This window comes from Psittacula echo (genome assembly GCF_963264785.1).
Source record: "Psittacula echo genome assembly, chromosome: 5".
Taxonomy (NCBI): Eukaryota; Metazoa; Chordata; class Aves; order Psittaciformes; family Psittacidae; genus Psittacula; species Psittacula echo.
The window spans coordinates 11,256,213-11,283,622 of record NC_137739.1 but is presented as its reverse complement, the minus strand read 5'-3'; the positions used below and the strand labels follow the sequence as shown (position 1 = coordinate 11,283,622).

Sequence of the window (27,410 nt, the reverse complement as noted above, 5' to 3'; positions counted from 1 at the left end):
TGTAAGCCTGTGGTGTCATAATGATACGCGGAGAGACTCGACAACTCGTAAAACTTGTAAAGTAGGTATGCTTTTATTCAGCGCTGAGGTGCATCGGGATCGCTCCTTCAAAGTATGCACACCTCAGTGTCGTTTTCCCGCTACATTTATCCTCCAAAGTTACACGCCTATACATATTCATGATCTATCCCCGCTTCGTATTATAATGAGCTAAAAAGTCCTTTGCACATGCGCAGTGCCTCCCCATGGTCATGGGTGAGGGTCTCAGGATGAAGTAAATGAGTCTTCCTCTTGTGGGCAGGGGTCTTCAGGATGAAGTAAACGAGTCTTCCTCTTCTTAAACTTTTCACCTTTGTCACATCTGGATGCCCCAGTGATTACACAAGTAGCTGAAACCAGCCATATCTGTCTGTCTTTGGATTAACTGATAAGTAGAGAAGAATGAGCAACTGATATGTAGATGTGGTGAGGAGAAGGAGAAGAATGGTTAACTGATAAGGAGGATGTAGAAGACAATTCATGTTTAGTGGGACCCCTAAATTCCACAGACTTCCAGGCGCTAGCGTTTCTTATATCAAGCCCCCTGTATCAGTCCCCCCTTTTCTATAAAGTGAGTAAATTCTTTTACTATTTAATGATTATTATTTACAACAGAGCTATCCATGTTCCTTCTATTGATTTATGGAATAACTTCAATATATATTGTATTACACACGGTACAATCATTAAAATGAATAATACTATCACTAAGATTAGAAGACCTTGTTTAAGTATGTCCTTGAACCATCCAGTAATTCCTAGGCTATTTAGCCATTTATCCAGTCCGCCTCCAACAATTCTAAGCTCTTGCATATTTTCCTGTAATTTTCGTAGCTTAGCATGAATTGATTCAGAATGATCAGATAAGTTCATGCAGCACATACCTTCGAAATCCTCACACCCATGTCCATGGGCTAATAATAAGAAATCAATTGCTGCTCGATTTTGTAAAGATGCGTGTCTCACGCTATCTAGGTCTGTGGCAAGTGAGGATATCACGTCTGAAGTTATATTTAACTGTTTAGCTGCCCAGCATGCTAAGTGATGTATGTCTGCCACTGCTTTTCCGGCAGCTAAATTTGGTACAAATAACGCTGCCAAAAATCTTGCTGTGTGGTTCCAAAGGTTTAAAGTAGAATCACAATTCGGGCCTAATTGCTCAATGGATCGTTTGTCTCTACGGAGGCTGTTTTTTATGTCTTGGACTAAATGTCTTTTGGAGGCTGCAAACAGGGACAATTTACCTAGATAACATAGTCCCCCAAAAGGTTTGGAAGGAATTCCTGGCCATGCACGGCCTCCACATATCAAGAAATATCCTGGGGTAGAGCTTTGGGTATTTCATCATTGTATCGTAACACTGGAGATGATCCTGAGCAGTAAGCGGTTATATTATGATACCATGTCTTCCCGGTAGTTACCTTAGTCTCAGGGACTTCGTTTGACCATGTACTAAAAGTTATGCAGCTCTGATTGGTTCTGTCAGATCCCAGGAGTTGGAGTTCTTGCATCGGGATAGTGGAATGGTTTAAGTATTTTATTATTCCACCCGTTTGGGCTGACGCAACTGTCCAACTGGTTCCTCGAGCCCTTTTGACCGTTTCGGTCACCTTGGTAAAATTTAGAATCGAGTCATCCCTTACCCATCCCCGAAAATCAAAGGGACTCAGGTATGGTACACCAATTAAGCATGTTTGAAAAGGATTTCCCACCCGTGCCAAGGTCAAACAGAAATCAGTAACCCCCATTTTGTTTGCTCATGTGAGCCAAATATTTGTGTTTGACCCCAGTATTGATGTTTCTTTTTCTATGGCTTGGACCATGGTATGGATATAAGGGGTTAATATAAATAGCAATTTCATTTTAACTAGCTATGCAAGCTTATCCAGGTAGTAAGTGATACCCAGGCGTATATTCTGATTACAATCATAACATTATACTAACATCCATAGAACACTCTATTTTTCACGAGTTAGTTTTAGTTTCAGTCCGTTATTACCACTTGATGTAATTTTCCAAGGAGCCTTTGGAGCCTTCTTGACTCGAGTATGATGAATCCAGGCGTTTTGTTCTTTAATTTTGATAGCTGTGAAAGCTGTGAGTAGTACTTGGAATGGCCCTTTCCACCTTGGCTCGAGATCTTCTTCCCCCGTGGGTCTGAAAGATTTTATATACACATAGTCTCCAGGTTGTATGTTATGTACGGGACTATCCAGTCCTCTGCTTCGAGTTCCAGCCACATGTTTTTCAATTTTTCTGAGTTGTTTTCCTAGCTCTATTACATAGTTATTCATAGTTTCTTCTCCCACTTGGGGAGACGTTCCCTGTTGAACCCCATATGGTCTTCCATACAGAATTTCGAAAGGACTTAATCCTTCTCGAGTTCTTGGTTTAGTTTGAATTCTCAGCAGAGCTAATGGAAGTGCCTGGGCCAAGGTAGACTGGCCTCCTGACCCAATTTCACAATTTGTTGTTTAATTAAATGGTTCATTTTCTCCACCTGACCACTTGACTGAGGGTGGTAGGGAGTATGAAGTTGCCAATCGATACCTAAATGTTTGTTAATTTGTTGTACCACATTTGAAATAAAATGTGGTCCTCTGTCTGAAGATATAGTGGCTGGAACTCCGTATCGTGGTATTATCTCCTGTAACAATATCTTAGTTACCTCCCGAGCCTTTGCACTTCTTGTTGGAAAGGCTTCTGGCCAACCTGAAAAGGTGTCTGTTAGGACTAACAAATGTCTATACCCCCCTTTTCGTGGCAGTTCTGTGAAGCCGATCTGCCATTGTTGACCTGGTCCATTACCTCTTCCAATTTGACCTATTTTAAGTTTGGGGGTATTTTGGGGGTTTGTTTGAAGGCAAAGGTCACATTGTTGAGTTACTTGTTGAATGGTAGCATACAAATTTCTAGCCATGATTTTGTTTAGTAGATACTTATGTAAGGCATCCACTCCCCAGTGTGTTTTCTGATGCTCATTTCTTACTAATGCCCATAACAAAGAAGAGGGGACAACTATTTTCCCTTCCGGTGTGCGAGCCCACCCCTCCTTATTTAGTATTCCATCCTGATCTGTAATTAGTTTCTGATCCTCCTTACTGTAATTTGGCTTACCTTCCAAAGGAATTTTCCCATCAGAAATTAGGGCCCCTTCAATAATTACCTCTCCTTTTGCTGCCTTTGCCTCTCTGTCCGCCAGCTCATTTCCTTCTTCCTGCTTCGAACTCACCTTCTGGTGTGCCTTAATGTGCATAATTGCTACCTTCTCAGGTAGTTGGACTGCTTCCAACAATCTCACTACCTCTTATGCATGTTTGATGTTTTTTCCGTGCGAATTCAACAGTCCTCTTTCTTTCCAGATGGCTCCATGTGCATGCACAACTCCAAATGCGTATCTTGAGTCTGTATAGACGTTTATATCCTTTCCTTTTGCTAGTTCTAAAGCTCTAATTAGTGCGATCAGTTCTGCCTTTTGTGCGGAAGTGTTCATTGGTAGTGGTCCAGATTCTATTACTTCTCTGCAAGTGGTGATCGCATATCCAGCGTGTCGTTTCCCACTGATGACATAGCTGCTTCCATCAGTAAACCAGGTTTCTGCGTTGTCCAAAGGGGTATCTTTCAGGTCTGGACGGCTGGAGTATGTGTCCTCAATGGTTTTCAGACAGTCATGATGTATAGGTTCTCCTTCGTTTCTGCTGAGAAAAGAAGCTGGATTGACAATGTTAGTTGTTACTATTTCTATATCATCTTGTTCCACCAGGATGGCTTGATATCTCAGGAACCTCTGATGGGAGAGCCAATGTCCGCCTTTTACTTCCAGTACTGCAGACACTGTATGGGACACTAACACTGTTATTTTCTGGCCCAGGGTGAATTTGCGTGCTTCTTGGACATTCAGCACGACTGCCGCCACTGCTCTAAGGCACCCAGGCCACCCTTTAGCCGTAGAGTCCAATTGCTTAGAAAAATAAGCAACTGCTCGCCGATATGGGCCCAAGTCCTGAGCTAGTGTTCCCAAGGCAATTCCCTGTTTCTCGTGAGAAAACAAAAAGAATGGTTTACTCACGTCTGGAAGTCCTAGGGCCGGAGCTGACATGAGGGCATTCTTTAGTTGGTTGAAGGCTTGAGTAGCCTCTTTTGTCCATTGAAGATCTCTGTTACCATCAGCAATGAGTGCATATAGAGGCTTTACATGTAACCCATAGTTGTAAATCCACAGCCTACACCATCCTGTCATTCCCAGGAAGGTTCGTAGTTCTTTTATTGTCTGAGGTTTTGGGGTCTGGCATATTGCCTCTTTACGGCTCCGTCCCAAAGTTCGCTGTCCAGCACTTATCTCATAGCCCAAATAAATTACCTTTTGTTTCACTATTTGGGCCTTTTTCTTGGATACTCTGTATCCCTGAAGTCCCAAAAAGTTTAAAAGGCTTACCGTCCAGGCCACACAGGCTTTTTCTGTTTGGGTAGCGATTAAGATGTCATCTACGTACTGCAATAGTTTTCCTTCTTCAGGTGGGGCCTCCCAGGATTCTAGATCTTTTGCCAGTTGTTCTCCAAACAGAGTGGGGCTGTTTTTGAATCCCTGAGGCAGCACCGTCCATGTGAGGTGAGTTCTGCGTCCACTCCCAGGGTTTTCCCATTCAAATGCAAAGATTTTCTGGCTGGCTTCGTGGAGAGGGAGGCAAAAGAAGGCATCTTTCAAATCTAAAACAGTAAACCAAGTTAGCTCTGGTGCTAGGTATGTTAACAAGGTATATGGATTTGCTACCACAGGGTAAAGATCTTCGGTTACTTTGTTGACAGCTCTTAAGTCCTGTACTATCCGGTATGTCCCGTCAGGTTTACGGACTGGTAAAATAGGGGTGTTAAAATCAGACTGGCACTCCTTTAATAGCCCTATCTGCAAGAAGTTTTCAATTATCGGGCAGATTCCTTCCCTGTCTTCCTTTTTCAAAGGGTATTGTTTGATCCTAACTGCCTGTTTCCCTTTCTTGAGCTTGACCTGTATCGGGGGTGCGTTTTTGGCTTTTCCAGGTATATCTGTAGCCCATACACCTGGAAATACTTGGTCTAATACATCCTCTCTAATCTTTTCCTCTGTTTGGTGTGTAACTAAAGTTAAACTTAGTACTTCTATGTATTGCTGGTCATTTACCTTTAAGGTGATCTCACCTTCATTGAAGGTGATAACTGCCCCCAATTGTTCTAATAAATCCCTTCCCAAGAGGGCTTTTGGGGAGTTGGGCATATATAAAAATTTGTGAATGCCCCATTGTTTCCCTAATTGGTATTTTAATGGTTTACAAAAATACGCCTTTTCACTTTGGCCAGTTGCCCCTTTTACAGTAATATATTCATTCCCTAAAGGTATCAGGGCTTTATTTAAAACCGAATATGTTGCGCCCGTGTCAATCAAAAATTCCACTTCCTCTTCATCCCCTAGCTTCATTATAACCAGTGGATCTGCTAGGGAAGATTCCCCCGGTTCCCGTCATTCTTCTTTCACATGTGCAATCATTCTCCCCTTTCTGATTTTGTTTGTACGGCAGTTTCTTTTATTTTCCGGACACTCACTTTTCCAATGTCCAAATTTCTTGCACAATGCACACTGATCTTTGCCTAGTCGAGGCCCTTGTTTTTGTTCCCTTCTTCCCCCTTCTTCCACCACTGCCACTAATCTCCGCATTCCTTGTTTGTAACTTTCCTCTCGATTACTAAATACTCGCCATGCTTCATCCAAGGGAACTTCTAAATTTCTTCCCTCCGTTGGTCGTAGTTTTGGAAGTTTTTTCCTAATATCCCCCGTAGATTGTCCCAAAAAGAGAGACACTAATTGCTGTATTCCCACCTCTGAGCCCGGATCTAGTGGTGTATTACGGCGCATTGTTTCCCTTAAGCGATCTAGGAATTCGGATGGCGATTCTGAAGGGCCCTGTTTTACCTCATACAAGACTGACCAATTTATAGTTTTCGGGATGGCCCTTTCTACCCCTTTAACAATCCATTCTTGGTATGCCTGCAGTTTTTCCCGCTCTGCTGATCGATTTGGGTCCCACTTAGGATCTTGGAGCGGAAAAAATTCCTTTACATCCTGTCGTTTCGCTCGATAGTAGTCCTCAGCTAGATCCCCTGCTGTTTTTAATATTAATTGTTTCTCCGTTTCTGTCATTGCTTCTAGCAGCAACTGTATGTCATTCCAATCTGGATTGTGTTGTTTCACTAGAAATTGCAAATGCCTTGTAACACCGACAGGGTCATTACGGTAATCTTTTGCAACCTTTTTCCATGCTTCTAGATCCAGGGTAGAAAAGGGTACTCTAATTAGCATTGTGGTTCCTTCAGGTCCTATTGCCTCTCTAAGAGGTGCCTGCAGGACAGGCTTCTGCCGGGTTCGCGAGGAGACCGGACTGCCTGGAGAAGTAACAGCATCATCCGAATCCATACTCTCCCGTCTTTTTGGTGGGGGTTTGACTATATCTACTAATTCCTGCTCTGTATCGTGGTGAATTTTATCCTGTTTAGTGCACCTTTGACCAATATCGCATGATGAACAACATCGTTTGGGCTTGTTTCTATTTCCTCTCCCATCCCTTTCCAGGGCCATCACCAAGGGATCCTGGGGCGGTATCATTCCACAGGCTCTTTGCCATTCTGTGTGGTTTCGGAGAGTGAAGAACATATCTGCATATGATACTTCATCCCACTTCCCTTCCCTCCTTAAAAATAACATTAGTTGTAACATAGTATTATAGTCCAATGTCCCATTAAGTGGCCACTTCGCCCCATCTTCTAATTTATAGAGAGGCCACCATTGATTACAGTACTTAATTAGGGTTCTCTTGTTTTCCGTGCCCCCAGGTCCTGTAATTTCTTTCCAATGTACCAAAATACACCCTAAGGGGCTTTTTCTTAATATTTCCTTACTTTGGTTTGTTCCCATTTTATCTTCTTCTTTTTAACCACGCCTCCTCAAATTTCTCTGATACTTTTTTTTTTACAAATCCTTTCCCAGTTTTCCCTTTCTAACTTCCCGGAGGTCCTCCAGGACTTTGTGGCTTACTCCACAAAGTAATCGTTTTATTTCTGGTCCCAAAGAATAACCGATTGGGAGACTATAATTTCCCCCCCCCCCGCCAGAGTTTCGTAAGACACAGCCATATCTGTCTGTCTTTGGATTAACTGATAAGTAGAGAAGAATGAGCAACTGATATGTAGATGTGGTGAGGAGAAGGAGAAGAATGGTTAACTGATAAGGAGGATGTAGAAGACAATTCATGTTTAGTGGGACCCCTAAATTCCACAGACTTCCAGGCGCTAGCGTTTCTTATATCAAGCCCCCTGTATCAATAACACAATTTAGTAGTCTTACTAACATGAGTGAATTATTTCTTACCATCCTTCTAATTATCAGTTAGTTTGGAGACACTGGCTCCCGAACATCTGCTAGCTTAGGATACTCCTTGTCTGCCCATCCTGTTCTGCTTGCAGTATTTCCTGCCCTTGCCTTCCTCGGATATGAGAGGATACTGGACTGCCTGGAGGGATGTCTGATTCGGAATCCCCACCTTCCTCTTGTGGTGGTTCCTGTCTCACGGGTGTTTTATAATATTCTGGTAAATCCCCAGCTCCAGGGTCCCCTACCTCTCCCAGTCTGGTACAGCTCTGCCCTATACTACATGCCGAACAACATCTCTTTAACTTCCATTTCTATTACTCTTCTTCAGTCAGGTGAGCTTGGGTCTGCGCAGCGAACATTCATAGCAGTAACGCTTCTGCAAGACTTTATATACATAAGAGGGCAGGGATTTGTTCATTGCCTGTGTCCCAGGAGCCTCATAACTGTTCAGCTAGTGTTAATTTGACTTGCACCTACCTTCATCTTCTTCATGTATTGGATTTCCTCAGTGCATAATCGGGAACCAGCCATGGGGGATCTTCAGTTCACCCACCACGTTGCACAACGGATTTGTTCTGCACCAGTGAAAGCATAAGGTTAATTTGCTTCTGCTCCAAGACTGGCATAAGCCAGGCTCCAGGCGGTCTCCGTGTCTCATGCCTCGTGCATCTTCTCTTTCTCTGCAGTACCAGCAGCACAAGAGCACGGAGATTACTGTTGCAACCCAAGTAATGTTCTGCTGAACAAGGCAGTTCTTTATGACCTAACTCTGGCTCCCAGTTCAACTTTTAGTAACATCCTGTGGAGACAAGCAGAGAGAGCTGGGCTTGTTGAGCCTGGAGAAGAGAAGGCTCTGGGGAGATCATAGAGCAGCTTCCAGCACCTAAAGGGCCCAACAAGGAATGTGGAGAGGGGCTTTTGACAGGAGCAGGTAGGGACAGGACAAGGCGGAATGGCTTTAAACTGAGAGAGGGGAGATTTAGGCAAGGTGAAAGAAGTTCTTCCCTGTGAGGATGCTGAGGCGCCGGCACAGGTTGCCCAGAGGAGCTGTGGCTGTCCCATTCCGGGCAGTGTTCAAGGCCAGGTTGGATGGGGCTTGCAGCAACCTGGTCTAGTGCAAGGTGCCTGTGCACATGGCAGGAGGCTGGAACTGGATGTGATCTGTAAGGTCCATTCCAGCTAAAACCGTCCTGTGGTTCTGTGATTTTCAGATACAACATCCTGGAAGAGCAAGCATCTTTCCCATTCAAGCAGTAAACCTTTGCCTCTAATATGCCAGTGATTCCAGGAGACTGAGGTTCTGGTGAAGCATGCAGGGCAATTTACAGCATTTGCTCCTGTGAACACTCTGAAAAATCCACTGTGTAGTTTGGAGGGAAATACCATGTCCTGAAGGCAGGATATAGCAGAATGTTTTATACTTAAAGTCAATCTGTCTGCTGAATTTTTAGAATTTGTCCCCTTGGGATTTGCCCTGTCCAAAGCTTCCAGTCCTGCCTGTGACTTGTCTGGATTCTCATTTTGTTGCAGGTGAAGATGGGATTGTGAGCAAGAATGAAGACAATGCCCATCAAGGCATCCCCAGGCCAGTGGAGCCCAAGGGTTTATGCTCAGGACTCTCTGAGGAGAACAGTTCCCAGGGTCCTGCGCAGGACCCTGTTCTCCCACGCAGGTCAGAAAGGATTGAGAGATCCAAGAGCTTCCAGGTGAGCTCCAACCTCATCCAGCATCGGAGAATCCACACCGGAGAAAAACCCTTGACCTGCACCGAATGTGGGGAGAGTTTCTGGCAGCGGTCACGTCTCATCCAGCACCAGAGGATCCAGACAGGGGAGCGGCCCTACAAGTGCTCTGAGTGTGGGAAGAGCTTCAGCGTGAGGTTGAAGCTGATCCGACACCAGGTAATCCACACGGGGGAGAAGCCCTACAAGTGTGCTGAGTGCGGGAAGAGCTTCTCCAAGAACTCGAAGCTCGTCCTGCACCAGCGCGTGCACACCGGGGAGAAACCCTATGAGTGTACAGAGTGTGGGAGGAGCTTCAGCGTGAGTTCAGAGCTGAGACGACACCAGTGGGTGCACACTGGGGAGAAATCGTACGAGTGCAGGACCTGCGGGAAGAGCTTCAGCTTGAGCTCAGCCCTGACACGACACCAGCGGGTCCACACTGGGGAGAAGCCCTATGAGTGCAGGACCTGCGGGAAGGGCTTCAGCGTGAGCTCCGCCCTGACACAACACCAGCGGGTGAACACTGGGGAGAAGCCCTATGAGTGCAGGACCTGCGGGAAGGGCTTCAGCGTGAGCTCCGCCCTGACACAACACCAGCGGGTGCACACTGGGGAGAAACCCTACAAATGTGCCGAGTGCGGGAAGAGCTTCTCTGAGAACTCGAAGCTCCTCCTGCACCAGCGCGTGCACACTGGGGAGAACCCTACGAGTGCGGGACCTGCGGGAAGAGCTTCAGCTTTAGCACTGCCCTGATACGACACCAGCGGGTCCACACTGGGGAGAAACCCTATGAGTGCTCCGAGTGTGGGAAGAGCTTCAGCGTGAGCTCACAGCTGATCCGGCACCAGGTAACCCACACCGGGGAGAAGCCCTACAAGTGTGCTGAGTGTGGGAAGAGCTTCTGCGATAACTCGCAGCTCGTCCGGCACCAGCGCGTGCACACTGGGGAGAACCGCTATGAGTGCACGGATTGTGGGAAGATCTTTGGCCGGAGCTCCGCACTCATGAAACACCAGCGGATCCACACTGGGGAGAAGCCCTACAGGTGTTCTAAGTGCGGGAAGAGCTTCTCCAGGAATGCACACCTCATCCTGCACCAGCGGGTCCACACCGGGGAGAAACCCTACAGTTGTGCCGAGTGCGGGAAGTGCTTCACCGCGAGCTCCTCCCTGACACAACACCAGCGGGTCCACACTGGGGAGAAACCCTACGAGTGCTCCGAGTGTGGGAAGAGCTTCAGCGTGAGCTCGAAGCTGATCCGGCACCAGGTAACCCACACCAGGGAGAAGCCCTACAAGTGTGCCGAGTGCGGGAAGAGCTTCTGCGAGAACTTGCAGCTTGTCCGGCACCAGCGCGTGCACACTGGGGAGAACCGCTATGAGTGCACGGATTGTGGGAAGATCTTTGGCCGGAGCTCTGCACTCATGAAACACCAGAGGATCCACACTGGGGAGAAGCCCTACAGGTGTTCTAAGTGCGGGAAGAGCTTCTCCAGGAATGCACACCTCATCCTGCACCAGCGGATGCACACCGGGGAGAAACCCTACAAGTGCTCCGTGTGTGGGAAGAGCTTCAGCGTGAGCTCGCAGCTGATCCGGCACCAGGTAACCCACACCAGGGAGAAGCCCTTCAAGTGTGCCGAGTGCGGGAGGAGCTTCACCGGGAAGTCGCATCTCATCCAGCACCAGCGGGTGCACACTGGGGAGAAACCTTACGAGTGCAGGACCTGCGGGAAGAGCTTCAGCGTCAGCACAGGCCTGAAACGACACCTGCGGATCCACACTGGGGAGAAGCCCTACAAGTGTGCAGATTGCGGGAAGAGCTTCTCTGACAACTTGCAGCTCATCCGGCACCAGCGGATCCACACAGGGGAGAAGCCGTACAAGTGCTCTGAGTGTGAGAAGAGATTCAGGGTGAGGTCAGCCCTGCTACAGCACCAGCGGGTCCATACGGGGGAGAGGCCCTATGCCTGTGCCTACTGCGGGAACAGCTTTCGGCGGAGTTCCCACCTCGTCCAGCACCTACGCATCCACACTGGGGAGCGTCCATACGTCTGTGCTGAGTGTGGGAAGGGCTTCCCCATGTTCTCAGCGCTCTTCCGGCACCAGCAGACCCACAGGGGTGGAGAGCCCCAGGTGGGGTGAGTGTGGGGAGCAGTGAGGTCTGATGCCCTGTGAGCAAATCCCGGTGTCTCCCCCTCCCATTGACCACCCTGCTTGTGGAGGGTGAAAGAAGTTTCTTCCCCTAGGAATGAGCCCTCAGAGAGGAAGAAGGGGGGGGGCCGGTGGAGGGAGCTGATTGGAGGTTTGGGGCAGGTGCCAGGAGGAAGGTGCCAGACTCTTTTCAGTGGTGGCCACCCCAGGATGAGCAGCAGTGGCCATGAACTGAAACACCAGAGGTTTCACCTCGACAGGAGGAAGAACTTGTTCCGTTGCAGTGGCAGAGCACTGAACCGGCTGCGCAGGGGGATGCGGAGGCTCCGTCTCTGGGCACATCCAAGCCCCGGCTGGACACGTTCGGGTGTCCCTGCCCCGGCAGGGCTGGGACCGGGTGACCCCGGGGTCGGCTCCCACGGCTCGTGCCGCTCGCACTGACCCCGCGCAATAAACGTTCGTTGAACGCCGCCGGGTTGCCTTCTCCGGACTGCGGCTGCGCGGGGACTCGCGCCGGCCGCCCGCCCGCCGGGATCTCGGTGGTAGCCGTTGGAGGGGGCGGGGACTTAGGGCCGCTGTGTGGCGTCCGGGCCTCCTCCAGCACTCGGCGGCTCGGGCTCGTGCCGCGGGCGGTTCCTGATTGGCTGCGCGGTCCCCACCCTGGGTGATAAATTCGGGGCGGCCGGGCCGGGCCTTTGTGTCACGTCGCGGGTCTGAGGGCGGGTCTCGGGGTCTGCGGCAGAGGCGGAGGGTGAGTGTTCGCGGCGCGTGTCCATGGCAACGCGGCGGGTCCGGCCCCGGGCTGAGGCCCTCGGGGTTGGCCCCGGATTAACCCCCCACCTCCCGGGGGGCTCTGCTCCGCTGGGCCCGCCGCCTCTTCCCGTTCCCGCGGACATGTAGGCCCGGGACCTACGGCGCTCAACCGGCAAAGCCGTGTAGGCCGTATGAGGGCCGCGTCCGTGTGCCTTTGCCTCTCGAGGCCTGGGCCGTCGGTCCCGGGAGCAGCCTCCAGCCCGTGGCTCTGGCCTGGGCCTCAAGCTGTTCTGGGTCAGGTGCTGCCGTCTGCCAGCCGTGTGCTCGGGAGCAGCGGGGCTGTGTGCGGCTGTGCTGGGCCAGTGCTTGTCAGGCCTCCCACATCTCTTCCCTCGGCTCCTGCGGGCGAGCGTCCGCACAGCAGCTGGTGCCAGAGTGGCTGCCTCACACCCTGCAGTGGTTCCTGCACACAGCTCCTCCAGGAGGATGTCTGAGTGTTTCAGGACAGGAGCTGCACCCGGTTCTGCTGGTGCCCTGGGGGCACTTGGCTCTTCTCTGTCCTTGGCGGTGTTCAAGGCCAGGTTGGATGGGCCTTGGAGCAACCTCTGCTAGTGGAAGGCGTCCCTGCCCGTGCCAGGGTCTGGGAACTGGATGAGCTTTAAGGTCCCTTCCAACCCCAGCCATTCTATGGTTCTGTAACTCTTGATGCTGCTGAGCTCAATAAAGAGCTGGAAGGATGAAGGCCTATGAAGCCTATTGCTGTCCCAGCTCTTCCTTTGTTGGGTGACACAGATATCTTATTCAAGCCTCATAGAGCCTAGCCCAGCACTGCTTTACATACATCAGCTATAAGTGCCTGTCACTGGCCCTGCTTGGGGTGTCCTAGGCACAGCTGACTGCATGCTGGGATGGGCAGGGCAAGTAGTGGCTCTCCCCAGAGCAAAGGCTGTTCACCAAGTTCATGTGTGCCTGTCATACTTCTTTTCTGCTCTCCCCAGTTGTAAAGCTGGTTGACTGATGTGCCTCTTGTGCTGTTCTCCCAGGCAGACTGAGAAAACAGATTCTGGATGCACTGCCTGGCACAAGGGCTGATTACCAAAGTGCAGAACTGGACGAGATCTGTGAACTTACCAGGAGTTTCCCTCCTTGGTCACTTTGTTGAGGTGCTGGACAGTGGCTCTGGGGGACAGAGGTAGGGTTTACGTGGGCACCTCTAAAAGTGCCTTAGACTTGAATTATTTCCTAGATGTAGGCAACGTCCAGGTGAAGTCTTGACCCCACCTGGGATCAGGCAGTGTAAAAATTAATCTGTGAGGCTCCATTGGATTGTTGGGATTAAGTGTCTTCCTACCCTGAGAAGAATGGCTGTGCATCTTGAGTGTGAAACTTGCTGTGGAAATGTGTCTGGGGCAAACTAAGTGCTGGCTAGATGAGATAGGGATGTTTTCTCAGAGGGTTTGAACGCTGTTATTGGGAAAGAAATGTTTGGAGTGCTGAGGTGTTTTGTACTAAGCCTTGTCTCCTATTTCCCGCCTCACTACCTGCCTCGTGTAGCTGTTGGATTCTCCCAGGAGGCTGCTGGTAGGGCCCTGGGAAGGTATGTGCTTACGCTGAACATCAGCCAGGTCTTGATGAGCAGAGCTCATGAAGCAAATGAAATGACATTGCAGCCTCTGCAGTGGAAGTGGGCAGCTGCTCGAGCTGCCTGCTTGGTGAGTAGGACACTGCCTCTTCCAGGGGAGCAAAACCGTGAGAAATGAGGGCCCTGACCAGTGACCGTGTGGTGGGCTTTCAGCTACCAGATTTGGAGTAAAAGGGATGTGTAATGGTAAGAGATGCAATGATTCTTACTTCCCTTCCTCCGAGTTCTCATGCGATACCCTAGTACTGAAAAGGACAGGGGTTTGATTTGTGCTGACTTGTCTCCTGAATTCACGGCTCATCCTGTCTATGCTGGATGGTATTGGGAAAGATCTCAGTTTCCATGTTGTCCTGTGTATGTCCTGTCATCAGTACTGTCTGGAAGTATAAGATAAATTGGAACCAGTTTCTCCAGTTTAGTTTTGGAATCTGCATTTCTTGAGGAGTGCCTGACTTGAAGCCAGCTGCGCAGGAAGCCAGGATGCCATCAGGACTTGTGCAGCTGTGCTGGCCGGAGGCTGGCTATGCTGTGAGGCAGGCAGGCTGTTCCCCTGGGCCCGTGACCAGGTGCTGGCTCAGGCTGGCCAGGTTCTGCCCCTTTGCTTCAGTTTCCCTTCCCCATGGTGGGTGTTTGGAGCTGTGACAAGTTTGCTGAGCTGGTGTGTTGCTGCTGTCCAGTGAGTGATCAAAATGAAAATAGCGCCCTTGAACCTGGCTTCCCCTGCCCTCTGGTTGGGGAGGCTGTGCTGTGTCCTATCCTGTGGTGCAGGGCCCTGGGGATGTGGGGCTGCTTCCCCTGTGACTTCTGTTACTGCAGTGGGCTGGCTGGCATGACAAAGTACTGTGTTGTGGTCAGTCCTTGCCTTGGGAAAGGCTCTGTCCCAGTGAGCCCGAGGACTGTGTGGTCACAGGGGAAACCTTCACCCTGGTGATGTGTCCTCCAAACTGGGTGCTCAGACCCAGCTCCCAGCGCTCCTGGCCGGGTCCTGTGCTGGAGTGTGGAGGGCAGTGGAAGTAGCTGTAGAACAGGGCTTCAGAAAGTCGGGCTGAGGAGCCAGAGGGCAGTTAATTTATAGCTGGGGTGCTCCATGTGAGCTGGGAGCCAGCAGCTGCTGTGCTGGTGCTGGCCCTGTGCTGAGCTTGGTGAACCTGCAGCTGCCTGCCTGCTCTTCTAGCCCTGAGGAGGCTGACGTCGAATGGGAGAGTGTGAGGGATGGCTCTCTTTCAGTGAGTGCTTTCCAAGAGCCAGGAAGCAGCTTAGTTCCTTGTTCATCTGGCAAGGCTGCCTGTAAGGTGATGGTGCTGCTCTGCACAAAGCTGATTACAGGTCCATTTTGTAAATGAGGTGCCTGGATTTCTGCTTAAGAGGAAACTCAGCTATAAGCCAGGTGTCTCACTCCTGCTTCTGGGTAGGTCTTTGGGTGTCCTGCTACATCCCTGGAGATTTTTCTGTTTGTTTCCTTTTGCAGAAGAGGAGGGAGAACTCAGTTACTTCTGGGGGTTGAAGTAAACCCTGCTAGGCAGGAGAGGAGTGTTAGAGGTAGCAGGAGCCATCTGCAGCAGCCGTTTTGACTCTTCCCATGCAGTACAGCCCAGAAAAGGCAGAGCAGTGAACTCTGTCCCTGCTTTGGAAGTTCCTCTGCATATAGTCCGTTGCAGGGAAGGTGTTTGTCTCCCTGTGAGCTGCCTGACTCCTGCCCCAATTCACCACTGCTTTCCTCTAGGGAAAGCTCTGTATCACTGTGAAAATGAAGTAGCTCATTGTTCTCCATCGCAATTGAAGGAGAGGTGTTTCCCTTTGCTTCTGCCCTGCTCAGAGTCTGGCATTGGATGAAATGTTTGATAGCACCAGTGGCAAGCAGCTTGCTCACAGTCTCAGTGCAGCTAGCTAGTGTGGAGGTCTCTGATCATTTTCAGCCAGGAGCTATCCTGAAGTGGGAAACCAAATGCAGCGTGCTGTGTTGTAGGTCTCCTCTGAGGCTAACATTTGGAGAGCTGGGTGGTGTTAGTGTTGATGTTCACTGGGGTAATTGAACTGAACAAGCAAGATTACTTCCTTGAAAGAGCCTGCTGTGCCGTGGAAATGGCCAGTGCCTGCTCCTCACCACCGTGCCTGGTGGAGCAGCTCAGAGGCTGCTTGCTGTATGGCTCAGCATTTCAGACCCATCCCTTCGTGAAGGCAGCTTCCCTCTAAAACCCCTCTCTGATTTTGCCTTTCAGGTTGTCTAATCTCCAGTGCTAACCAGCAATACCACCTGCAATGGAGAGCGCAGAGAGGGGAGAAGGGGAAATGTTGTGCTATGAGGAAACAGAAGATGATAATGTCAGGTGAGTCCTGTCTCACAATGTGGCACAGACAGTATTGGGTAAGGCAGGAGACCTTCCAGGTTAAAGGGTGATCTTTCTCCTCATCTGAAAAGGGGTGGGGGACTCCAATAGCTGATTAATCAAATGTGTATGTGCGGTAAATCTGTTTAAATCAAAGTGTACCAGCAGGGATGGGAAGGAGCAGTGTGGCTAAAGCTGGCAGCAAGCAGTTGGGGTTTTTTAGTCTCTACTATCACTTGCACTTCAGAAATGCTTTGACCATTTGGCAGTTGTGTTTGTGCCTTCCTGGCCAAGGCGAGGCAGTTTTCCATGGTTTGCTGGGCAGACTCATGTGATAGCAGCTTCTTGTTTGGAAAGATGACCCTAGAGGTGAACTATGCTCTATGCCTCTCTTGCCTTTGAAGAATGCCCACCGGTTTAGGCAAGACTATTGTCTTGGAGGTTAGGTTAAACAACAAATTCACACACATGCTCTGAAAGTCGAGGCTTCAGACTTGGGAAGAGTGAGCAGGGTGCTTCCCAGAATACCTAGGTATTCCGTGCTGGTTGACTTCTCTTTGACTTGAGCCAGTTTCATCGTGCCTGGCTGCATGCCCACTCGGTGGGTCTGGAGTGCCTGTGTCTCTTGCAGCTATCTGTAGCAGACTAGTCAGAAAACCTGATCAGTGTCCTTTCCAAAGTGGACTGATGTTAGGCTGTAAACTGTCTGGGACTCTCGGGGAAGTCTTGGACCCTAAACTGTCATCTTTTACGTATTTATTTTCACAGCATCTTCTGACTTTTGTCGTTCTGGCAGTTCTGAGTCTGCAGAGTGTTACTGAACAAAATGGACTCAACACTTCAAAATATGAAGCCGGATTTCTAAAAGTATTTATATATTTGGAACATGTCAATATTTTTATTTTTATACCATATATCTTTGAGTCTATTTGATTTATATAACATACAATAAACAATTTGAAAGGTACCAATGATAAATTGTAAGTAATGTCTTATGACAGGTCGGGGGTGCATTCTAAGCATCCGCACTGGGTCTAGTGGAGAGCAGTAGAGTCTGTGCCTGTACTAACTGAAACCCCAGGCAGAGAACTGGAGGAAGAGGAGCTGACATGGGCACCCTGCAGGAAGGAGAGGTGGGAGAGATCAGCCAGGGAGAGAGCCCAGTTCATGTAGGCTGTGCAGCCCCAAGGTAAGAGAGACCTGGGGAAAAGGGGGGGTGTCTACTGGGAGGATGGGCTGTGGGAAGGATCTGGTCTGGCCTCAGAGGGAGGGCTCCTGGTGGAGGGGAAAGGGGTGGCCAGTGATGAACCTCTTGTCTGTCAGGTCTATGGCAGGTATAGGGTGTGTGGGGGGACCTCTTAGGAAAGCCTTCTGCCACATGTGGTGAATTGTCAGGAATTTGGGATAGTTTTCTTCCCTGGCTTTCACATCACTTTTCCTCACCCACCTTTTTGTACATGAGCCGACTTCGTTATGTGAAAAGGACCAGGCTTGCCTCAAGTGGCATTCTAGTAGATGTTGTTACCCTCAGCGTACCGTGTATTTCTCTCTCAAGTACACACTTTATCCCTGAAAAATCTTCAGTCCTACTCACCAGTCTTAATATGGGAAAATAAGTAAGATCCCTTCCCTGCTTTTTTATTCTCTTTTAGGTACGACTTGCAGTTACAATCAAAGCATTTGTACTCAATTATTACGTCTTCAGTTAATGCGGCGTCACAGTTCAGTGCATGTAAATTACAGTCATTCAAATAACACTGTGTCATAAATACTGTTTAGTATGTTACGAAAAAATGTGAGGATGGAAGGCACGGACCCTGTGGTACAGTACAAGCTGGATCATTTACTACAAGGATCACACGATATTTATATGCTTCCAAGCAATTAACCAAGCACATCTATGTCTGCCTTGTGGTTACATTTACAACTTTGGGTCATGAATTATTTCTTACCATCCTTCTAATGAGTGAATTATTTCTTACCATCCTTCTAATTATTAGTTAGGTTGGCGACAGTGACTCCCGAACATCTGCTAGCTTAGAATACTCCTTGTCTGCCCATCCTGTTTGTCGTGGTTTAAGCCAGTCGGCAAGTCAGCCACGCAGTTTCTATCCGCCCCCCCTCCCGAAGGGATGGGGAGGAGAATCGAAAGAATGTAACTCCCATGGGTTGAGATAAGAACAGTCCAGTAACTAAGATACAACACAAATCACTACTGCTACCACCAATAATAATAATGACAGAGAAATAACAAGGGAAGAGTATATGATACCACCTGAAGAAACGAGCCTGACTGAGCAGAGAGTGCCCTTCCGGATAACTCCCAGTTACATCCCAGGCATGACGTGCTGTGGTATGGAATACCTCTTTGGCTAGTTTGGGTCAGGTGTCCTGTCCCTGCTTCCTCCCGGCTTCCCCTCCTCCCTGGCAGAGCATGAGACTCAGAAAGTCCTTGGTCAGGCTAAACATTTGAGCGGTAACTAAAAACATCGGTGTTATCAGCGCTGTTCCCAGGCCGAAAGTCAAAACCACAGCACTGCACCAGCTACCAAGAAGGAGAAAAAAATGACTGCTACTGCTGAACCCAGGACACTGTTCTGCTTGCAATGAATTTTGTACAAAGGTCACATTGGTCTAAATCTTTGCCAACAATCAGAAACTTACAGACAGGGCTGGTTTCAGCTGGTTTTGTGATTACTGGGGCATCCCACTGTGCCAAAGGTGAAAAGTGAGGAAGACTGCTTACTTGATCTTGAAGAGCCCTGCCCACAACCATCGGAGGGCAGTGTGCAAGCACCAAAAGGGAGGAGACTTATGATAATGAGTACCTAAAGTAATTGTAATATCACCGCCTGCTCTCTCTGGGGAACCTAATGAATATGCATGTTTGTGTGTAATAAATAGCTGCTTGCTTAACCCCTCGGTGTGCAAGTTAGGAGGAGCGGTCCCCCTTTCACCCGGTGCCCTAATAAACATACCTGCTTTATAACTCTCTTTGAGTTGTAGAGTCTGATTCTGTGCTTCTATTTGGCACCCCAGATGGGACAATCTCTGCCCGGCTGCGGGACCTACTGAGGACGGGACTCCTCTGGGCACCCCCGAGATTTCTTGGGAGGACTCCCCCACTCACTCAGATCACCGCAGGGGCAGACAAGGACCATCACCAGTGAATCATCAGGTATGTCTGCACCAGGTAAAGGGGATACCTATAAGTCGTAAGGAGACGTCCTACGTGAGGTAAAGAGCGCGGGTGCTAGCCCCAAGGGTTTGGTGTATCGATATGCAGGTGGTAGCTAAAGGCATATACCTGGCTGCTGGTGTACACCCGCAAGAAGCAGGGAGCATCTTGTGGTTTGGGTCCTACAACACACAGAGGGTGTCTTGTGGAAATGGTTTTGGGTCTTACTGGTTTTCGACTTATTTTGTGGCTTGTTACAGTAATGATTTTGGTCTTGTGACTTTGGTATTGGTGACAGGATGTTATAAGTGTGTTATTAATTGTTGTTTGATTGAATTTTAGTCTCTGTCTCAAGGGTTGTAAATGTGTGGAGTGTGTCTGTGGGATCCTGTGTGTGTGTGAATGTGAGACTGATAATGGGAAATCAGCAGAGTGGAGAGATCTTGAAAAAGAGTCCTTTAGGGTGCATTTGGGCACATTGGAAAGAACTGGGAGGGACTCCTGGGGGCTCAGTAAACAAGAAAACATTGGTAAAATATTGTAACCAATGGTGGCCTTTGTATACTTTGGAAGATCAGGAAAAATTGCCTAAAAATGGAATTCTGAACTATAATACATTGTTGCAATTAATGTTTTGAGGAGGCAAGGAAAATGAGATGAAGTAATGTATGCAGATATGGTTTTCACTTTAAGAAATCACCTGGTGTGACAGGTGGAATAAGAAATTAATATAGCTCCATCAGATCCCTTAATTTTGGCTTTAGAAAAGGACAGGGAAAACCAGAAAGCTAAGGTGGAGAGATGTTGTCCAGCCTGTGATATTGGGGGAATGATGTTTAAAGTTAGGAAAAAAAACAGAGCAATCAGGAAGATAGGTTGGAAAATTCTGTATCACAGGTACCTCTGAGGGAAGCACCCTCTGCATCTGTCCTATCTGATATTGATAAGAAGGAAGAGGTTGCTGTCACTGGCAACAAGCAGCAGATTCACATTCAGAGTTAAGAAAGGGTTAAAGCAGAAGTGCTGTTGCAGAGGCAGGCATCTGGAGCCCCTGCAGAGCAGGGTGAGCAACTGTGAGAGAAAAAAAGAGGGAAAACCAAGGGGGAAAGGAGGGGAGCTCGAGCAGCTCCTGTGTTTGAGCACAGGATGGGTGCTGGGGCAGGCAGACAAGTGGGAACAGACATGTTGACAGATGGGACTGAGGGGTTGTTGGATAAATGTGGACAGAAGTGAAGGAGGAAGCATGGAGGGCGCATAAGAGTCGGGAACAGGTAGAAAAGAAAAAGCTGAATCATGCTATAGCCATGGCTACCATGGTTGCTTTGAAACTGGTGGAGGAGGAATGTCAGGCAGAGGTGGGGGAGTGGGTTCTCCTCCTGTGGGACTGGGTCGGTGTGTGTGCTATAGGGAGTTTGAACATTGGAAGTGAGGCTGCCCGGGGGGAAGTGCCATGGGGTGGCCCCGGTGACTGAATTGGAACTAGACTGACAGGGACCTGGGGAATCTACCCCAGCAGATCCACTGGTTAAATTAAAACTAGGGACTAGAGGAAATAAAGTGGAATTTTAGTGGATACAGGAGCAACTTATTCAGTGTTAAACCAGAGGGAGAAGAATTTGTTACAGTTGTGGCCGCTACTCGCTGCCAAGGAAAAAAAAAAAAGGGCATTCTTTCTGAAACCTTTAGAGTACAAAAAGGGAAAACAAATAGGAATGCATAAATTCTTATGCATGCCAAATTCTCCAAAATCTTTATTAGGGCGAGAAGCAACATTTAAAGAAGGCAAAATGGAATTAAGAGTTAAAACCAATCAATTAATTACAGTTTTGAGTTTAATTCAACAGAAAAGCAAACAGGAGGACCTCCCTGAAATAGAATAAGTCCTTAATCAGGTATATCTGGGAATATGGGCATCTGAAGTTCCATCTGAAGTGGAAATAAAAGAGCGGGGCCTGCCCAATTAGAATACAACAATATCCCTTAAAATTAGAAGGTCAAAGGGAATCAAAGAAATCATTGATAAATTTTAAAATATGGATTATTAATTGAATGTGAATTGGAATATAAATACTTCTATCTTGCCAGTAAAGAAATATGATGGGAGAAGTTGCAGATTGGTTCAAGATCTTAGAGTAATCAGCAAAATTGAAGAGGATATTCATCCACTAGTAACTAATCTGTATACCTGATTGACTAAATTGAATAATAATCAGAAATAGTTTGCCATCTTGTATTTAAAGGACTCTCTCTTTTGCTTATCATTGGCCAAAGAAAGCCAGAATTTATTTGCCTTTGAATGGGACAATCCTGACACGGGAAGGAAAACTCAATTAACTTGGATGGTATTACCTCAAGGGTTTAAAAACAGTCCAACGATTTTTGGATATCAGCACTGGAAGTAGAATCACGGAACCCACCCACTCAGACAGGGACTCTGTTACAATATGTGGATGACCTATTAACTGCCACAGAAACAAAGGAAGAATGTGTCCAGTGGATGGTGGCATTATTGAATTTCCTGGGACTGACTGGTTATCAGGTATCCAGACAAAAGGCCCAACTAATTCAAACCTGAGTTTCCTGCCTAGGATATGAAATAACAGGAGGACAGAGAGAACATGGAGCTGCTAGAAAAGAAGCCATTTGCCAAACTCCACGACCATCAACTGTCAAGGAGCTCTGGATGTTCCTCGGAATGACTGTATGTCGCAGACTTTCGATCCATGATTATGGTGTTCTGGTAAGACCACTATATGAACTGTTGAAGAGAAACCCTCCCTCTTGAGAATGGACTGATTCAGCAGAGGTGGCTTTTAGAAATTTAAAAACAGAGCTAATGAGAGCTGCAGCTCTGGGACTTCCGGATATAAACAAACCCTTTGGGCTATATTCCTATGAAGAACAAGGAATAGCTTTGGGGGTCCTTGCTCAGAAACTAGGACCCTACAGAAGGGCAGTGGTGTATTTTTCAAAACAGCTGGATGAAGCGAGCAAAGGATGGCCCGAATGCCTAAGGGCTGTGGCGGCGATTATCACGAATACTGAAGAGGCTCGCAAATTCACCTTGGGACAAAAGATTACTGTACTAGTGTTCCATGTTGTATCAGCAGAATACAGATTCTGGAGCAGAAAGGAGCCCACGTTTGTTAAAATACCAGGCCACCCTTGTGGAACACGATGATATAGAAATTGCGGTCACTAATGTTGTGAATCCAGCATCCTTTTTGCAGGAACAACCAACAGAACCACTAACACACGACTGCTTGACCACCATAGAGACTGTCTATTCAAGCCGACCAGACTTGGAAGAAAAACCTCTGGAAGATGCTGATTCTTGGTTTACTGATGGTAGTATCTTCATGAAAAATGGTGAATGAAAGGCAGGATATGCCGTTAGCACCACTTCACAGGCAGTAGAAGCTAAACCTTTACCCGCGAACACCTCTGCCCAGAAGGCAGAAATAATAGCATTAACGAGAGCCCTGGAATTGGGTAAACAAAACAGGATAAATATTTGGACTGATTCTAAATATGCATTTGGTGTGGTCCACGCACATGGTGCTATCTGGAAAGAACGAGGACTTTTGAACACACAAGGAAAAAGATTAAGCATGCTACAGAAATTCTACAGCTACTGGAAGCTGTTCAGCTACTGCCCCCTACTGTAGAGGGCATCAGCAAGGTGACTCTGATCAGGAAATTGGAAACAATTTGGCGGATTTTGAAGCCAAACAAGCAGCTGAACAATCTAAAATCATGTCCTTAATCCCTGATGGCAAACTAACAATTGAGAACTCTAAACCTAGGTATTCAAAAGAGGATAGAAAATTAATTGAAGATCTAAAAGGACAGGAAAACAAAGAGGGTGTGGTTCAGATACCTGATGGGCGAATTGTAATCCCCTATAACCAACTCTGGAAGTTAGTTCAAGAGGAACATAATAAAACTCATTGGGGTAGTAACTCTTTGTATAAATACTTAAACAAACAAATTGTAGGAACAAATCTATATACTATAGTTCAATTAGTTACAAAACAGTGTCAGCTATGTCTTAAGAATAATCCTAAAACTGAAAATAGAAATCAAATTGGGACAATTGGGAGAGGAAGTTATCCGGGACAGCAGTGGCAAATAGATTTTTCTGAATTACCGGGAAAAGGAGGTTATCGATATTTGTTGGTGTTAACGGACACTTTTTCAGGCTGGCCAAAAGCATTCCCTTGTAGGATAAATAATGCAACACAAGTGATTAAAACATTATTTAATGAGATAATACCTCGTTTTGGGGTACCAGAGGCAATTTCTTCTGACCGGGCCTCGCATTTTAGTGCAAAATTGTTACAAGAAAATAGCAAAAAATTAGAAATTGATTGGCAACTACATGTTCTATACAGGCCTCAGGCCAGTGGGCAAGTAGAAAAGGTGAACCATTTGATCAAACAACAGATTAGTAAAATATGTCAGGAAATGAATTTATATTGGTACCAAGCTTTACCACTGGCTCTATTAAGAATTTGAACTAAACCTTGGTCGAAAGAAGGGGTTAGCCCATTTGAAATTTTATATGGAAGACCATATCAGTCCCAGTTTAAAGGAGAAAGTCTTCAGGAAGTGAGGGAAGGCTATCTCCGACAGTTTCTGATCAATCTGGGAAAACAATTAGCGGAAATAAATAAGAGAACATTAGGGACAAGAGCAATATATTTGGATTATCTGCCTCACCCTGTCAGATCTGGAGACTGGGTTTATGTTAAGAATTTTTCGGGAGATCCTCTACAGGAGAAGTGGAGCAGACCGTACCAGATATTATTGATCACCTTTACAGCAGCTAAGATAAAAGAACAAGCTGCTTGGATACATTATTCAAGAATAAAGAAAGCCCCCGAGCCAGAGAAGACATGGCAGATGGAACCTTCAGGACCCTTACGTATGAAATTGCATCGGTCATAATTTGGACTTATATGATAACTGGCATACAAGCTTGGGACCAAAACTTATACCTGAAATTAGTGCAGAATGTTACTAACATTTTTAATCATAGTGACTGTATGTGCACAGTTGCCTAAATCAGGAGGAAATCTGCACCTTCCGTTAATTGGAGTTCCAGTTCCTAATACTATCTCATGGACAAATTTTTGGGTGAACACTAGCAATCTACATCCAAGGGAAAGGTTAAAATTTGGGATAGTTAATCCTAATCCAGGTAATAAATATTATACCTGCGCACAAATATGTATTACTCTCATACTCTGGTTCCTGATGTATGCTTGTTTAAATGCCACAGGTGTAGATCACTATTCAAATTATAATTATGCTATTAATATAGATGGTATCATAGTTCAGTGGTGGCCCGTTCCTAAAGGGAAAGTATGGTATTGATTATGTGGAGAAAATGCTTATAAGACTCTACCCCTCAATTGGAAGGGGGCATGCACCTTAGGTGCTGTGATACCCAATCTTACCGTTATTGACATGTATTCTTCTGGAACCTGGGTTAGAAGTTTTGCTAAATGGATTAAGCAAGGGTTTAACCCTATTGCTGAGTGGAACACCGCATTTCATAGTTTTGTGAGATGGCTAATTCTATCTTTGTGAGTAAGTGAATTAGAGAAGGCAATTGTAAATATCACAGCAGCCATAGAGGAAATAAGAAGTAAAACCATTGATATAATCCAGGCGGAACAAAAAGAGATAACTAGCCTATCTAAAGTGGTATTACAAAACCGAATGGCTCTAGGGCATGTTACTGGCTTCACAAGGAGGGGTTTGTTCCATAATCAATGAACATTGTTGTTCCTATATAGATCAAAGTGGCAGAATTGAAACAGATCTGGAGGATATTTGGAAACAAACTAAAGTATTTCATGAAATGGCCATGGATGATACCTCCTGGGGTTTTGAAGAAATACGGAAAAAGTTAACTTCATGGTTACCTAATCTCTCGTGATTGAGGCAACTGGTTGCAGGAATATTGATATTAATGGTTTTAATATTGATTACTTGTGGTATGATACAATGTTCCTTTTGGTATTGTAAACAATCTATGATAAATTATGAAGATTGGAAGAGAAATGAAATCAAGCATCCAGTAGAAACGGGAAAGTATTTCAAAAAGACTTTAGACAGTAATGGTAGTATATAAAATGTTGCAAAAGAATTTGCAAAAGGACAGAAAAAGGGGGGATTTGAGACAAGGGGTGCACAAAATTACAAAATGGAATATATAAACTTTTACAATCAGTTTTCAGTAATGTTAAGTTTGACGGCTTTGTAACAGTAGCACTGGAAAATTACTGAGGTGCATGATACATAGAGGAAAGAAAAAGTAGAGTACAGCTAGAGAACATACTGAGAATTCTTGCATAAGATAAACTGTTAATGTAGTTTTAGGCCCTATGACCTTAGTACAAAATGAATGTAAGAAAAATAGGCTAGAAGAACAGGATGCAAGGATAAGGAGTATCTGGGAATGGCAGGTGTCCAGGATGGGCTGCAGTTAAACTAACTGATAAGTATGACAGGAGGACTGTTATGTCTGTGGTGTTAAGGAACCAATTAAGCTGGTATAAGCATCTACTGCGCATGCTGCAAAGTCTGCCAGAAGTGATGGATTACTGGAAGAAGTAAGCGACCCTCAGAGACCACAACCACAATTTTGTACGCAGGCGGGGAACTCTGGAAAATGCTGTAATCTATACGTAGCCTCATGAATATGTATGACTGCCCAGTGGCTATATAAGGACGGACTGTGTAGCAATACGGGAACACACCCGAGACACACGTGTCTCCCGGCGCCGCAATAAAGAATACCTGCTTGTCAACTTGAAAACTTTGCTCGAGAGTTTGTTCCTGGAGTTTTCTCCGAATCACCCCCGAGGTGGGCATTTGCTGTAGGCCTGGCACGGATGAGCCTTCCCAGCACGCAGAGCTGAAGCCTTCCACAGGTACCCCGAGAGAGACCCTTCTCCTGTGGGGACACCCTCCGGCAGCGCCGGCGCCTCATCCCGCTCCGGACACCCCGCCCGGGAGAGCAGACAGAGCTTCAGGGGCTCTGGCAGCAGGTGACCCACCTGCGGGGGGAGGCCGCGCCGGTGTCCGAGCGCGGGGGGAGCTGCCCTCGGTGATATAAGGAAAGCAAGTGCCTGGAAAACATAGGGTTAAAATACTTTTAACTTAATTTAGGTCTCAGATAGAGAACAACGTTTGTGTTGTAAGCCTGTGGTGTCATAACAGAATTTAATAGTCTTACTAACAAGAGTGAATTATTTCTTACCATCCTTCTAATTATCAGATTGGAGACAGTGACTCCCAAACATCTGCTAGCTTAGGATACTCCTTGTCTGCCCATCCTGTTCTGCTTGCAGTAGATTTTGTACGAAGGCCACACTGGTCTGAATCTTTGCCAGCAATCAGAAACTTACAGATAGGGCTGGTTTCAGCTGGTTTTGTGATTACTGGGGCATCCCACTGTGCCAAAGGTGAAAAGTGAGGAAGCCTGCTTACTTCATCTTGAAGAGCCCTGCCCACAACCATCGGAGGGCAGTGTGCAAGCGCCAAAAGGGAGGAGACTTATGATAATGAGTACCTAAAGTAATTGTAATATGTATATCCGCAAGACCCGATGGTGTTGGCTCTGGAGAAGGGTAATAGAAATGGAAGTTAAAGAGATGTTGTTCGGCATGTAGTATAGGGCAGAGCTGTACCAGACTGGAAGAGGCAGGGGACCCTGGAGCTGGGGATTTACCAGAACATTACAAAGCACCCGTGAGACAGGAACCACCACAAGAGGAAGGTGGGGATTCCGAATCAGACATCCCTCCAGGCAGTCCAGTATCCTCTCATACCCGAGGAAGGCAAGGGCAGGAAATACTGCAAGCAGAACAGGATGGGCAGACAACGAATATCCTAAGCTAGCAGATGTTCGGGAGCCAGTGTCTCCAAACTAACTGATAATTAGAAGGATGGTAAGAAATAATTCACTCATGTTAGTAAGACTACTAAATTGTGTTATGACACCACAGGCTTACAATGCAAACATTGTTCTCTAGCTTAGACCTACGTTAAAAGTATTTTAACCCTATGTTTTCCAGGCACTTGCTTTCCTTATAGCACTCGGTACCGACAGGCCAGCGGGGCCCCGCCGTAGGACGGCACCGTAGCCACCGGCAGCCCAGCGCCGCCATCTTCCTCCCTTC

The 27,410-nt window shown here is 47.1% G+C and overlaps 1 protein-coding gene across 1 annotated transcript; it reads left to right on the top strand.

Annotated features, from left to right (window-relative positions):
• Nucleotides 1-7,718: 7,718 nt before the first annotated feature.
• On the top strand, nucleotides 7,719-27,366 carry LOC308221180 (uncharacterized protein; the record flags this gene model as incomplete). Its single annotated transcript, XM_080618142.1, has 7 exons — nucleotides 7,719-7,770; nucleotides 8,969-9,790; nucleotides 9,829-12,066; nucleotides 15,930-16,037; nucleotides 16,806-16,904; nucleotides 17,039-17,226; nucleotides 19,077-27,366. 3 exons carry the CDS (start codon nucleotides 7,719-7,721, stop codon nucleotides 11,304-11,306), a joined length of 2,352 nt encoding a protein of 783 aa, XP_080474268.1. The 3' UTR covers nucleotides 11,307-12,066; nucleotides 15,930-16,037; nucleotides 16,806-16,904; nucleotides 17,039-17,226; nucleotides 19,077-27,366.
• Between the last annotated feature and the right edge of the window lie 44 nt (nucleotides 27,367-27,410).